This window comes from Neolamprologus multifasciatus, chromosome 20, assembly GCF_963576455.1.
Source record: "Neolamprologus multifasciatus chromosome 20, fNeoMul1.2, whole genome shotgun sequence".
Taxonomy (NCBI): domain Eukaryota; kingdom Metazoa; phylum Chordata; class Actinopteri; order Cichliformes; family Cichlidae; genus Neolamprologus; species Neolamprologus multifasciatus.
In genome coordinates, this window is record NC_140458.1 from 10199550 (window position 1) to 10214319 (window position 14770).

Sequence of the window (14770 nt, forward strand, 5' to 3'; positions counted from 1 at the left end):
TTCTTAATCAATTGCAAAGTGGTTATAAGTTATAAGATTATGAGAGACGTATCGATTGTAATTTTCTTGAGCTATTCTGACTTTTTACTTCTGCCGATGTCGATTTTTTACTATTTTTATTTGCTTTCTAAGAACCATAACTGATAACATATACAAGCAAAAACAGGATACAGGATCTTCTCTCCCATAAGCAACATCAAAATAAAGGAATATTATACTGATAGTCTGAAGACCATATACACTAGTACAAAAGGATGCACAAAGAGAAATCTTGTAAGGCCTGTGAGCAGAATAGAGGCTTACTTGGTTCAGCTTCACTTATTTGACAGGTTTCTAAAAGCATTAGTACCTTCACTGAGTCACTCATCAGTTACTTTATTTTTAGTTTGCTTGTTTTTTTAATTCAGTAAAGCTAAGTTAGCTTTCAAAATAGGTTTGCATGTTTAAATTTTTCTTAGTTAAAAATAATTCCTTTTAGTTTACTTTTTATTAGTTTCAGTATTCATTTACTGCATTATTTTAATAAGTGGGCTATTTGCCAGGGGCAAGACTTAGGAAGTTTGTAATGGCTATTACTATGCAAACATTTGACTTAAGAGTTATGTACACATTGTATTCTCAATAAGCACGCACCAATGCCTCCTCAGGCTGGTTGTGTTGACAAATGTGAGCAAATTTACAAAGACTAAAACAAAAAACATTTCCTGTAACTAGTCATGTAATTTTAGATTTCTTTTTAAGGCAACTTTCCACTTTTATGTAGGTTCATAAAGTTATTTTCACACCAGTTTTTGCTTTGAGTTTAGTTGAAGTTAACTATAACCTTGACATTTATGCACAACACAAATTCAAACAATGCCATACAAACTGTGGACCCACCCAAAAACTTTGCTCAGTAGCACTCCTGGTGGTCAGAAATTGAGCAAGCTACTCTGTGCATCTATAAGTACGTAGTAAAAAGCAAGCACTTAAGTAAGTGGTAGTTTAAACTGTATGCTACTGTGTTGCCCTTTTTATATTCTTTCACACATTACAGCTTCTTTGTTAAATTCATTGTGTTTTAAAAACCTCCATGAATGTAGCTGTCAGGTACGTGAAAATCCAAATTAAGCAGAAAGTTCCTCAAGTTTTTAGGAGTACTGATTTCTAGTAGGTGATAAAGGTACTGTACTATCCAGTACATTTATGTACTTAAACTATTCAGTGTATATTATGTTTTTTTTATTTAAGCATTCATTTTAAAAAGAAAACCGCATTCAACATGTAACAAACGTGACTAATTATTATTATTATCATTATTATTATTATTAATCAGCTCTAGTTTATCCAAAGAATGTAACAATAAATCCATCTCTAGTTCCAAATCGATTCAAATGTCACATTTGAACTGTAAAACGAAAAGAAAGGGAACAGAAACGAATTTGTTCTTGCAACAAACCGTTGATCATTTAATCACTGAAGTAGATTAAAGGAAAAAAAGAAGAATCAAAGCCTCTGGCTCTGGCAGAGGAAATCAAGAGTTTTAGATCTAGTGACTTTTGTTATGAAATTTGTGGGATGAAAGGAAACACAATCGCCCAAAGTCACACAGCAGAAGGAATTATTCTTTTGAACACTAAACCTGATTCCATATATTGGGTGAAGCACAAAGGAACAAAGGAAGAAACGTAGCTGTTGAATTTAGACACCCAAACCACTGAAGTGCTTCCAGAGAAAAGCCAGAGTTCAGCCTGTGTTTTGCTTTTATAATATATTTTATTATATATATTTGTTATACAGTATTGTTTTGTCTAATATCTGGTGCAGGGTTCAGTGGGTGTGGTTGTAGACAATGAGATTATATCCACTGCTGAGGGGAGATTTATGGTATGTTGAGGGCTCAACACCCACTGAATACGCTGCAAGCTGAGGCTGTTTGACTCCGCTGGCTAATTAGTGCGATTACTGCACAGCTGGATTAGCCAGACATTTTACTGAGTTTTATCAAAAGGATCACTCACTCGATGGAGGCTTTGTCCCGACAACTTCTGCTTCAGCAGAGACTCTCTATTTTAGGACTTCAGGACTCTGTCTGGGGAGTAGCCATCTAAATTTAAAAGAGTGGGAAAACTGAAACAACCTTTACAGACAAAATGTTCCTCTTTTTGTTTTGTCTACAAATGCAAAATGCCTGTGCCTTCCAAAGTCATTAAAATCACAACATTGTTTTCCTTTTTGAAAGGGCATCTTAATTGTGTAAGTGATTTCATGGAGGTTCAAGTATTTGTTTTCTAAGAGCAAATAAGCAGGGCTGCTTAATTATTTATCTTTGTAAATTAAAAAATAGCAACAAAAAATGCTCATTGCAAATTCCCATAGCTTTGCTTGTTCTGTTTGACAAGCTTTTGATGATGGCTGATCATCAAAGGTTAAAATAACAGGTTATCAACATAGATCAACCAGTCATTTTTGCAGAACAAAAGTTAATAGTTCCCTTTTGACCTCTTCCCCTGAAGTCATCCTCTGCCAGTTTTCTTCATGCTAACATTGGCTTTTTATTACATCCATCGTCCCTCAATTTTCTTCTTTTTTTCTGGTTTTCTTGACGTCTCCTTCCACATTTGACCCCTTTCTACCCTTTCTAGCACTCTTTCTTTTCACCTCATCTTTCTAATCGACCCTCTGCCTTCTCTCTTATCTTCTCCAATCATCCCTTTCTCCCCTCTGCAGCAGTCCATCAGACCAACACAGTTCATCCAAGCCCCCGCTGAGCTCCTCGGCCATGACATCGCGCATCCTGCTGCGGCAACAGCTGATGCGGGAACAGCTTCAGGAGCAGGAGCGGCGGGAGCAGCAGCGACAACAGGCCTCCCAGTACACACAAACTACACAGGCCCAAACGCCTGCCATCAATGTCAGTGTCCCGGTCAGTTTACCACCTGCTGCACAGGTCCCAATGGAGGTGCTAAAGGTAAGAAAGCATGGTTCAAGTTTCTGATGGTAGGGAGCAACAAAGAATGGGGTGGTGTGTATTATTAGAAGGCTGTTACGGTATCTGTGTAAAGTTTCCACTTGTGGAATTAAACTTTGTATGTGTCATTGGTGCAGCCTGAACGGTCCAGATGTATTTATAGATTTTAGTGACTCGTGCATGAATAGTCGGGCAATCATGGTTTACTATGACTGTGTGTAAAAAAAAAAACAAAAAAAAAAAACAGGAGTGAGTGAAGTGTGTTAAAATGCGTATATGGGGATTATCTTTCCTGAGAGAATTCCTCTTTAATGCATGCTGTGCTTCCAGCCATTTGGATTTAGCCATCTTTAATCCTATTTGCTCAGCTACATTCACATCTTTTCATAGCTTTGATTCCTTGGCAGTCTGAGGGACAGGAGACTGTTAAGATTTTCTGTACAAGTAGAGACCGTAGTGTTCAAGAGCGCATTTTAACAACGCATTTCGGTAAGTCTTTCTGTTTGTCCACAGCATGTGCTTTCAGAAGTTGCAATCTTGATGAAACATCTTTAGAAATTCATTCGACTTGTCGTGTTCTCAGGATTTTGGTATAATTGCCGTTTTTTTTGTAGTGTTTTTGTTCCGGCATTTTACCTTGAATTCAGTGGCTTTCCCTATATAAAAAAACACTGTGTGGTAGCGATTTGGAAAGTGTTTTTGTGCAAATTATGAGAATTTTGTCTTCCTTAGATATCAACTTAGTGCGTTTTCTTCAACTTTTCTGTTTGTGATTTCTGAAAAAAATATCATTATGGAGGTGTTAAGATATTGTGTAGTTAGTGTAATTACTCACGAGGACACTTGCCTTTTTGTGCATTTTTAGATTTTGCATTTTTTTTTTACATGGATTGTCAATAAGCAGCTGGTTTTGTCACTGACTTCCTCTTTTAGAAAATTGTGCAATAACAGGAACAAGTCTTCCACGTGAAAAATATATGTGACACATAAGAGAATCTCGTACAAATGCTTATGTTTAATAATGCCTGTAGTTAAAGGTCTAAAAATCTGTCTATGTCAGACATTTGTGCTTGTTAGGTAAAAGTTTAATCAGTTAATCGGTACTATGTCAGCAGTTTAGTTGTGGTTTTATCTTGCGATTTCAACTGTTAACCCATACTGTTAGTTGACAGTTGTATGAAGCTATTCGCGCTGTTTATCCATTATGTTTGGCTAACAATTTCCGCTGCGTGTATGCTAACAGCTTTTAGTCATAATTATACCTAGACATTTACTACATTTTAATTGCACTGTTTAATCTATGAGTAGTAACGATGCCGATAAACTGTGATTTACTGAATAATCTTTATTGAGTTAAATCCACCCACAACACTCTCTGAGATTTCATGGTTGCTTGCCCAGCCACACTTTCATCACCCTTGGATGTGTGTGGCATGGGCCAACAGTAAAGGACAAAAACAGTATAGCCATTGAAAACATTACCCTTCTCACGCTGTATAAACATTACTTACTCTCTATAATCTGCAGCTCTTTGAAAGACTTAGGACGCCCCCTCCCCGAACCCTAACCTTGTGTACAATACATCAAGTTAGAGTCATTTTTCTGCTTTGGCGAGAGCTTACAGAAATTCTTCATTGACTGAAGTCCTCAAATGAAAAGGCCATTCCAGCTTGGTGCTGTTGAGCTGGGTTAACCTGCTCTCCTGTCTGTTGGTAGATTAGCAGAGTCCACATAAAGCTCAGGGGTACCAGGCAGAGCTGCTGGACCTCAAAAAGTGCAAACATTAAGCTCAGATAAGTTTATCTAAAGACTGATTGGACCCTTAATTAACCAAGTGACCTCTGACCTTTTTAGGAATAAGAAGGGGATCAGTTTGGGGATCAAGAAAAAGGCGAGCACAGCCTTACCACACACCGAACGCTAATTCAGTGAAGAATGCTTGTAATTAGCCCCCAGGCCTTTCATTCCATGGAATATTTTAGAGGAAAAAAAAAACACTGCTTTGAAATTTACGTAGGATAGGTTTCTGAAAGGGTTAAAAAAAATGATTTCTGATTTTTTTTTTCCTTTTTCAAAGGATTTATGGCGCCACAAAAAGAACAAAGTACCCTGTATAATTTTTGTGGATTATATGACGGCTCGTGACCGATATACAAAAGAAAATACACAGAAGTACCATACAGATATTTCAGTTTGGTTTGGATTTCAGAACTGATTCAGCACACAATGACATGTAAAAAAAACCCTTCAGTGTTCATTTCATGAAATTACAGGATAGCTTTAATAACATTTCTCTCCGCAGTAACCAACACTGATTAATCACTTTAATCACGTTAGTTATTAGTATCTTTTTGCTCAATATGATTGTAGATGATGATCAAATTCACGTAATCATAATGTCTGTTTTTGTTTGGTTGGAGTTTTTTTTTTTTTTTTTAGCAGTTCCTGCTCATTTTAACCCGAGTTTTATACGAACAACACAAGATTTTTATTCGGTGGTAATTTGGGCTTTTGCATGACAGCATTACAAAAGTACAGAGGAAAACCCATAAATTGCTGCTCACATTAGCATCACAGTTGCTGTCTGCAAATTCTGCAGAGCACATTAGCAGCTTAACTGTGAGACAAAGTGGCCTATTCTTCTAGTCTGCATAGCAAATGGGGGCAGTCTTGTTAATATATCCTGGTTGGACCATCATGGAATGCCTGTAGCATGCAAGTCAAAAAATACAAATCACTGTTTGTCATTCTGCACTAACCCTACGTCCTCTCTTAGTACAGCTGGATGCTTTGTGCTCATTTCTGCAGTGTTTCTGACTCTTTGGGGGTTATGTTGCTTATGCCCTCGGGCCTGTTGGTGGCTAAAAACGAGATGATAAACAACAAGCTTTCTTGTTTTCCATGGATACAGATGCCAAGAGTTAGAAGTTGATGCCACATTTCTAAACTGTATTTTGGAAAGACTGTTAAGTGAAGTTTGAATGCTGACTGCTGGCACTAAGATCTCTCTGTAATTCATTATTCTGCGTGCTGGGCCTTTACAAAACTGAAAACCTAATGATTAATTGTAGATGTGTGCAATAGTACGTGATGAATCTGTTCTAAATCAATCATGAACATCATCACAATAAACGTCTTGCACGTAGTTTATATGCAGCAGCAGTCCTGTAGACGTTTGTCACTCTATGTATGTTCTGTGTTTCCACAAAGTGTGCCAGCTTTGTAAGCACACCATTAAATGATCCTTTTTTTCCAGCTTATAAACAAATGATTTGTCACACCTAAAATTATTTCCATGTAACAACAGGAGCAGTATGTCTTGACAAGGTCGAGATGTTCCAGGCTGGGATCTGTGAGCCTTCAGGGGCTCCATTGAATTCACCCAAAGCAGTGAGATCATCTAATTATGTGTGATAATTTAGGAAATCCCTGAGGACAAAACAAGCTAGAAGAAGCCCCTGTGCTCATTTCAATGTAAAGACAGAACAAACAGATTTCAACCTGCTAAACATGTCTTTGTCACAGATTGCCCAAACCTACTAGTTCCATGTACTAGAATGAGATTCATTCTAAATTATCTTATTTTTGTGTTTTCATTGTTGTTTGCGTCATTCATTCATTTGATACATTTTAGTGAAAAACGAAAGTCACCATTTTTTAAAGGGTTAAACTCCAGCTTCATATCTTAAAAAAGGCTCGTTTTTACAAGCAGTAGTCCAAATACACAAAATCTTCGGTTTACTATCACATGGATAAAGAAAAGCAGCAAGTCCTTACATTCTTAGCTCCACCGCACTTGAATCTAGAAACTACTGTCACCTGAAAATTCACTCAAATGACAAAGTAAGTTATCAGAATAGGTTCGTTTATTAGTTTGTTTATTTTGTTTTTTAGCATTTTCATTGATCGGCCAATCGTTTTAGTTAACCCTAACCCTGCAGTGTGGAAATGTAGCACGAATGAATCAAGACTTTTACTCACTCAAAGCCAAGTGTTACATGTGCTGTATTAATGGGTGTATGCAGTTGTGCTTGTAGCTTTAATTAGGGCACCTTTATACTTTGTCTTGTGCACATAATGCCCTGAATGCCCTCTTTGTTTCTATATTAGAATTCTGTGTGTGTGTGTGTGTGTCTGAGGGAGAGAGAGAGGGGGCATAGGCTTCCTACAGTAATCCCTTATAAACTTTTTTTTTGTTTCTATCTTTAGACAGTGCCAGCTATCAGCTGTGGGTGTGTTAAAATGCATGAGACAAGGATAGAGGATTAGTTAACACGTTTTTTTTAAAATAGTTTTAGGAAAAATCACAATCACACTATCACTGTTTTTTATAAAACAAATCTCTGTCTGCATGAAAATACAAAAACACTCTACTGCCGAGAGCTTGTCAAACTAACAGACGGTGATATAACCCTAACCCCAAAGACTTGTTGGCGAATAAGAAGCACTGACACTGTGGGTTTTCTGTCTAAACATCATCACTGACAAACAGTGTTCATAAAAAGTTTCCCATGCAAGTTTTCTAAAGGATTAGTTTTTCAACTTAAACTTAAAGGCTGTGTCTGCACGTGGACACGAGGCCGAGAAGCCTGGAAAGGCCAAAAATACCCATGTACGTGTGATTTGTTATACACACACACACAAGACATGTGTCTTTGTGTGTATAACAAACAGTCTTTCTGTACGTTTATGCTTACAGCAGGGGCTTACAAGCTGGAGGTCTAGACCTCCCCAGAGGGCCAAAAGATAAATGTGAGAGGCTAAACGCTACAGGCTGGGAAAGAAAAGCTATGGAGGAGAAAACATGTCTCATCATTGTATCTATGCTGAAAGGACTGGGCAAGTCATTTCAAACTGTAACGGAAATATTACAAAAATGAAAAACAGGGAATGAAAAAGAGAGTTTCAAGTATTAGAAATATTACTGTATATTAGCATATTTCTGTCCAATACGGCATCATCTGCCTGAAGACACAGAGGCAGCATGTTATAGCATGTTTTTAAGAGTGGGATTTAATACCAAATACCTTTACAAATGATCAAAAGGCATGATTTTAGCCTCAAACTAGTCACATGAATCAGAAAGCAAGCAAAACAGTTGCCATGATTTTAAAAAGTAGCGCTTTATTTTTTAAGCTGTAAATTTTACATTCAGTGACTCTGTCCAGCATTTCTGATTTCTCCTTTACTCAAAACATACGACTTTGAAAAAGAAGCAAAGACATCTCACTTTGTTCTCAGCACTTCCAAGTGTTGCAAAAAACAACCGATAAGACTAAATAGACCATGAAGAACCTGCCTGGTTAACAAAAATGAGAAAAAAAATGCATTCGGAGGGTTTTATTTAATTGTTTTGGGAAATCTGACAAACATTAAAATAATTGTGCCACTAGCATTGTTTAAATACAAATTGATACAGTAAGCAGTATACAGTGTGGAGTTTCAGTTCCATTCTTGATGTTTGGGGTTGATTATCAGCAGAATTTGCAATACTTGAGAACTGAATCTGACCTGAACTCGATTCTGAGATTAAGAAATAACTAAGATGTGAGACTTCTCAGAAAAATCACTCACTGTCTATGTAATTACTACTTGAAAGAATTCTTAATTGTGCTTAAACAAGCTCCATAATGTAGGGGTTAAAGCATTTCCCTACAAAGCAGAAGATCACACGTTTAGGACTAGGAGAAGACATAAATCCCTGGGAGGAAGGGCATCTGGAAGGACATCAAAATCTGTGCCAAATCAAATATGTGGATCCATCCACTGTGGCAACCCCCTGCAAATAAGTGAGCAGCTGAAAGAAGCTGAGTCCATATGAATAAATAAGACACTAATTAACAAACATTTGCAACGCCACTGGTTGTGCTGTGGCATATGCTGTGGATTGTACAGGTTTTCCTGCATACTGATTTGTTTTTTGAAATAGAGTGTTAACAGTAGTTTTAAAGCAAAATTATTAAAAAAAATAAATAAATAAATACATCAAGTTGATATGTATTCAGAACACATTTCTCTTTTTCAAAACTTTATGGGGCCTTATTAAAATGTAGGACAACAAGGGTTGTTGTTTCAGCATCAAAATGAAAAAATTAAGAGCCTGTTGACTGACTTGTGACTGACTGAATCAGCCTGTGTCTTTGATAAATACCATAGATAACAAGAATTCACTGTTTGCTTACACATTATCTATGCGTGCATTGCAAATAATTGTGTTGCTCATTAATAGCTCTTGATTAGGTTCAGTCCATTATCAGGATCGGAGCCTCTGCAGTTTTAAAATGTAATCATTTCATCATATATATATAAGTAAGTGGCATAAAATGCAATTATGGATCAAATTTTATACATTTTCAGGTGACGTCATTTGCATAACAATACACCAACGGTGAAGGCAGTGTAAAGAACAAAGAATGTTGTTAGTGACCATCACTAATGAGCCTCGTTCTTTTGCCCAGAGTGTGATGTCGTTCTTGTTAATGAGTCATTGACTGACTGTAAATGTGCCCCCCTCTGTGGTGTCAGCTTTACAACCTTGTGAGGACAATTTACAGCCCATGGTGATCTGAGTCTTAGCTGCAGGATATACAAAGTGTGACTAGATAATGTGACTCAGCTCTTGTAAGTAAAACTAGCTATAGTGTCAATTTTTAATAGCCAGTTGTAGAGGATGTTAATGTGGCTCACATGAGTATCCCCTGAAGAACAATGGTACATGAACATGGAAAAGAGGCTCTGAAAGAGCTTCTGTTCTGGAAAGAAGAATTTGACAGTCACAGAGAGACAATAAGATTGATAACCTCACCTGACCTAATGGTTATACTCGGCTTTATTTACATACACCTGTAAAAGTGATTTAAGTCAATCAAACTAACTAGTCTGCTTTATTTTACATTTCAGAGTTTATTGAATTAAAATGTGTAAATCTGCAAATACTGAGAGGCATTTCTGTTGATTTTCAGAACCTACACAAAATATATACATCATGTATGATCTCTATGACAGTGCTGGGTGAAAACTGACAACATTTATATTAGATTACAATAATCTGCATTCAGTGAGTGCATAGTTAATAAGAATACTGGTTATGCATTATAAGGCCGATCACGGGAATGTCCATAGTGTACAGAAAATACCAATGATTTTAAATAATAAAATATACACGTGGAACATTGCAAACCTGCACACATGAATGACTATCACATTTTTATTTGGAATCAGTTTCAACAGATGGGACTAAGTAATATCTATACTCTATAAGGCAGTCTCAACAACTAATTTTTATAACCTTTCGCTGTAATTGAAACTCTTGAGTGCAGTGTGCAAACTGAGGAAGTTTTCACATTGGCAGAGGAAAATGCCAGGGGTAGCTTAGAGTTCATCTACAGCCCGTGGCCTCCTCAGGTCTGTTAATAAGCATAGACTTTTAAAGTTTATGCACAACAAAATGCATAATTTTTTGGGGGGGCTTATGAGTCGCCTGTTCTTGTCAATTAAAAAGCTGAAGACAACTAAGGATGAAATAGACTTTATTCTTTGTGCTGTGTTAAACAGGGAGCACACGCCAAGCATCCACATGGGTTAACAAAGTGGATAGGGCAGAGTAAGCACCCCGGGCAAGATTCAGTAAAAGAGGTGCCCTTCCAAAACAAAGGCTCTAACTGTTTGCACCACATCCTGACATCAAGTGATACACCATAAAGTAATAAATACAGATTTTACATAAAACAACACACATTTAAAAAGGCTCATTGTATTTGACAGAGATTCCCTGACATGCATAACTAATGAAGTTTCTTGCCTTTTAAAAGATGAGCTGGTGTGTCTGTCCTCCTATTAGCAGCCTTAGTCGTCTGGTGAAACCAAGAAGGAAGCAGCTAGAGCACTCCTCAGTTTAGAGTTGGGTTTTTTTTTTTGTTTGTTTGTTTGTTTTAAATCGGACATCTAAAACAGGAAATGATGCTTGAGATGCTTGGATATCAACCTTGTGAGGTATGTTTAAAAATGAATATAGATTCAAAGATAATGTGAGAGGTTAAATTGAAATTTCTCGTCTTAAACTGACACAAATGTGTCTTTGCCTTTTATGATACTGCATTATGTATCAAAATTTAATCAGAAACTACAGCGTCCACATTTTGCAATCCTGAAACTGATTCGTAATTGCATCAAACGTAAGCAAGCATAAGACGGGAAGGTTTAAATATAAACTTGGAAAGGCGAGGGGGATCGGAGCAGCTCTGCTCAATTTAAAATGTTACAGCCAGACAGACACTGCCTCTGAAGTTTGTTTATTTGCCTGCAGAAGCTTTTCTGGATCATTAATGCTGTGTGGGGATTAATGATCTACAGAAATCAAATTTATCCTTAAGCGGCGAGTGTAGAGATAGGAGCGTGTGCAATATTTGTTCCTTAAAATATGTGGACTGTTACTGAGGAGCCACAGAAAGTAGTCGAGTTGAAGAAAAATATGTGGAAAATGTTTACTCCTGAGACTTTGAGATAACAACTCTTGACAGCATCTCAAAAGAAAAATGCATAATGCATTGTAGGATTTGAAGTCTCTGTCAAGTTGATTGTAATATTATATTCTGTACTGTAAAATACAAAGAACAGACAACACTTTGAGCTATATTTAGAGTTGTTTTTAATAAAAGATAACTTTGAAACAGCACTTATAAAAAGCAGCACTCATTTTGAAATGAGCTTCCATCTTTTGGTGCTATTTCATTGCTACTGTGACCAAGCTGCAAATTTTCATAACTTCTCTTTCAGTAGTTGGAGCAGTTCTGTGGAGCCTCCTGCAACCATCAACACACCCATTAATCTTTAGATCAGATATCCTACCTCTCACATACATATTCATTTTTCTTGGCATTTTTCTCACTCCTCTTTCCACTCATAGGTTCAGACTCACCTGGAGAACCCAACCAAGTACCACATCCAGCGGTCCCAGCAGCAGCAGGTGAAGAGGTACCTGGGAAAGCTTGGTTCTCAGGCGTTGAGCTTGCCCTGCCCCAACCAGTCCTCTGACCACGGGGGCATGCCGCCAGGGCCGGGCAACAGTGCCCCTAACAGCCCTATGGCCTTATTGACCCTCAACTCTAACTGCGAGAAAGAGGTGAGGTCTCCATAGTTGTTTAGACCGTTTTTTTAATAAATGATGCTTGGACATTAATTGATTAGTAATGCTGGACTTATTTGTACTTTGTCTGGTTTTAGATGGACGATGTAATTGATGACATTATTAGTCTGGAGTCCAGTTACAGCGATGATATCCTCGGCCTAATGGACCCAGGACTTCAGATGGCAAACACGGTATGTATGCTCATGATTTATCCATACCAGCCAGTTTACAACATGACTGCATTTCATTTGCTGTGTCTTGGGGTAAAACAGAATCAATTTCCATAATGTCAGATTTCAACCTTGGTGTAATACTTTGGCCTTGTAATTTATCTCTTCTGTGCTGCGCTGTCATTTGTTAACACAATAATATGCATAATATTACGTCTTTTTCTCTCTGTTTTAGCTCTCAATTCTTTTAATTCTCAATTCCCCAGATCCCTGTGCCTGCTAACCTCTTGGACATGTATGGCAATCAGGGTATGCCCCAGCAAGGTCTGCCCATCAGCAACTCCTGCCCTGCCAACCTACCAAACATCAAAAGGGAATACTCTGGTAAGCATGAAAATTACTCAGAGCTATAGAAATAAAAATAAATAAAGTTCTTACAGATGTTTAACTTGTGCCATTTAACAATATCTGTTCAGCTTCTGTATCGCACGGGCAACAGTAATTCTGTAACAACATATGATAATGTAACATTCTACTCTCCAGGCCTTTGCGCAGATCATTATATAGCATTTTGTATCCAGTCCAGCTTTTGTAATCCTCCTCAGTGTGGCGATGTTGACTTTACATGATTATGTCTTCTATTGTCTTGTATTGCATTTCAATTCTGTACATTGTGATAACGAAAACAACATTATTACTCATGTAGTTTCACAATCCCCGGCCATCATGCATATGCTGGATAAGTCAGGATCCTGTGGCAAATTTGACACCTATCAAAGGCCTGAAGGGTTCCCTGTGGGTACGTCTGAGTATTTAGCTTTAAAATGTAATTGCTGCACATTTTGTATACGTGCTTTGTTGGGTTAGTCGATCAACCAAAATGCGTTTTGTTCAGAAGCAGAGGTAAGAGCCCTGGCAAAGGAGAGGCAGAAGAAGGACAACCACAATTTGAGTAAGTGAGAATATTTAATTGTGCTTTTGGTTGTCACAGGGTTAATTATTAAACTACATTTTTAAGTACATTAGCAAATTCTTGTTAATATCTATATATTTATACTTATATTCCTAGTTATACTTTCCCCTTTCTGTTTTTGTTCTGCAGTTGAGAGAAGGCGACGGTTTAACATCAATGATCGAATTAAGGAGTTGGGAACTTTAATTCCAAAATCAAATGACCCGTAAGTTACTTAATATATTCTTACATTAACTCTTCTAAAAATACATGTAATGGCAACCACAAACATCCAGCCAGTCTAATGCAAGATTAATAACCCAGTGTTCAAGATTAGTGGAGAGATTTGCTGCTTATGAAACAGCAAACGGAAATGATTTGTGTTTTAATTGCATTTTTCTAGCTGGTCATTCAGTTATATGCAGTTTGTAGTTATACAGATCTTTCGATTTAGGCAAATGTTGTAAATTTGTAAATGTAATGTGAGGCTTATAATGATTACACTGTCAAATTCAGCTTTTAACCATCGCTGTGCCCTTTGACCTCGCCTGTGGGTCTAAAAAGATCCCAGTTGCTTTTGTTATGTCTGTTCAGCCCTGGTTGTTTTGATTAAGTCCAGCTGGTTCCTCCACCCACATGCACAAATTCAAGATTCTCACCAGCAGACCTGGTTTAAATGAGTACACATTTATGAAAAAGTATGAAAAAGCAGGCACACATTTTCTTTCTAGCATTGCCAATTTTTATTAGTTGCCTGTAAGGTGTCAGTACCACTTCCAAATTGACCTAACTTAACCTTAACTGTACAAATGAAATCCTCAGGAGGGATGTTTTCCCATAAAGTTGACTAAAGATCATTTTTTATTCCTGCAAAACATCTGCTGCAACATTCATGTTTTTTTCAGGGAGCTCAGGGTCATCCTTATGACTGCTTGTGACTCAGGCTACCTCTTGTGCATAAACGTCTTGTGTAGTAACAATTTCTGCAAAGAACTTTATGACCTCTGCAAAAGTTCTGCTCCTTTTTCCTCAATTTTATTCTCTCCTCTTTCTTAATTGTTAACTGAACAGGCGAACATTAGACTATCTACTGACATTTAAACGTTTGGATGTAAAAATAATGGTTCCTTTTTAAATATCAGAGATATGCGCTGGAACAAAGGCACTATCCTGAAGGCATCAGTGGACTACATCAGGAAGCTGCAGCGGGAACAGCAGAGGGCCAAGGAGCTGGAGAATCGTCAGAAGAAGCTTGAGCATGCCAACCGGCATCTGATGTTGAGAATACAGGTAAAAGCTTTGATGAAGACGAAAGAAAGAAAATATATTGTGTCATGTGTAGGGGAGGAGAAAAACGTTTATACTAATGTTGGAAGAAATGAATACACTTTTATGAGATATGCAAAGCTTAAGGGAAAATGAGGAAAGGCACAGATTCACACTGCAAAGTTGTTAAGATTGTCATCTTGTAACAAATTGATCATAAGATGAGAGGAGTCTGAATCTGGGTGATTCCACTCAACATTGAGCTCTTTGTAGTTAATTAGAGTTGCACATCGGTGTATTAGAGG

At 37.4% G+C, this 14770-nt stretch overlaps 1 protein-coding gene across 9 annotated transcripts in view; it reads left to right on the plus strand.

Annotated features, from left to right (window-relative positions):
- Positions 1–14770, plus strand: part of LOC146494453 (microphthalmia-associated transcription factor-like) — a 28882-nt gene that overhangs the window by 9631 nt on the left and 4481 nt on the right. For 4 of the 9 annotated variants that reach the window (XM_085146115.1, XM_085146109.1, XM_085146117.1 and 1 more), the window contains exons 2-9: positions 2710–2950; positions 11856–12071; positions 12173–12268; positions 12514–12631; positions 12954–13046; positions 13143–13199; positions 13350–13425; positions 14342–14489. In XM_085146115.1, the coding sequence (XP_085002241.1) occupies positions 2710–2950; positions 11856–12071; positions 12173–12268; positions 12514–12631; positions 12954–13046; positions 13143–13199; positions 13350–13425; positions 14342–14489 (1045 nt within the window). The remainder of the gene's footprint in view (positions 1–2709; positions 2951–11855; positions 12072–12172; positions 12269–12513; positions 12632–12953; positions 13047–13142; positions 13200–13349; positions 13426–14341; positions 14490–14770) is intronic. The other 5 variants (XM_085146111.1, XM_085146114.1, XM_085146112.1 and 2 more) reach the window with 4 other exon arrangements.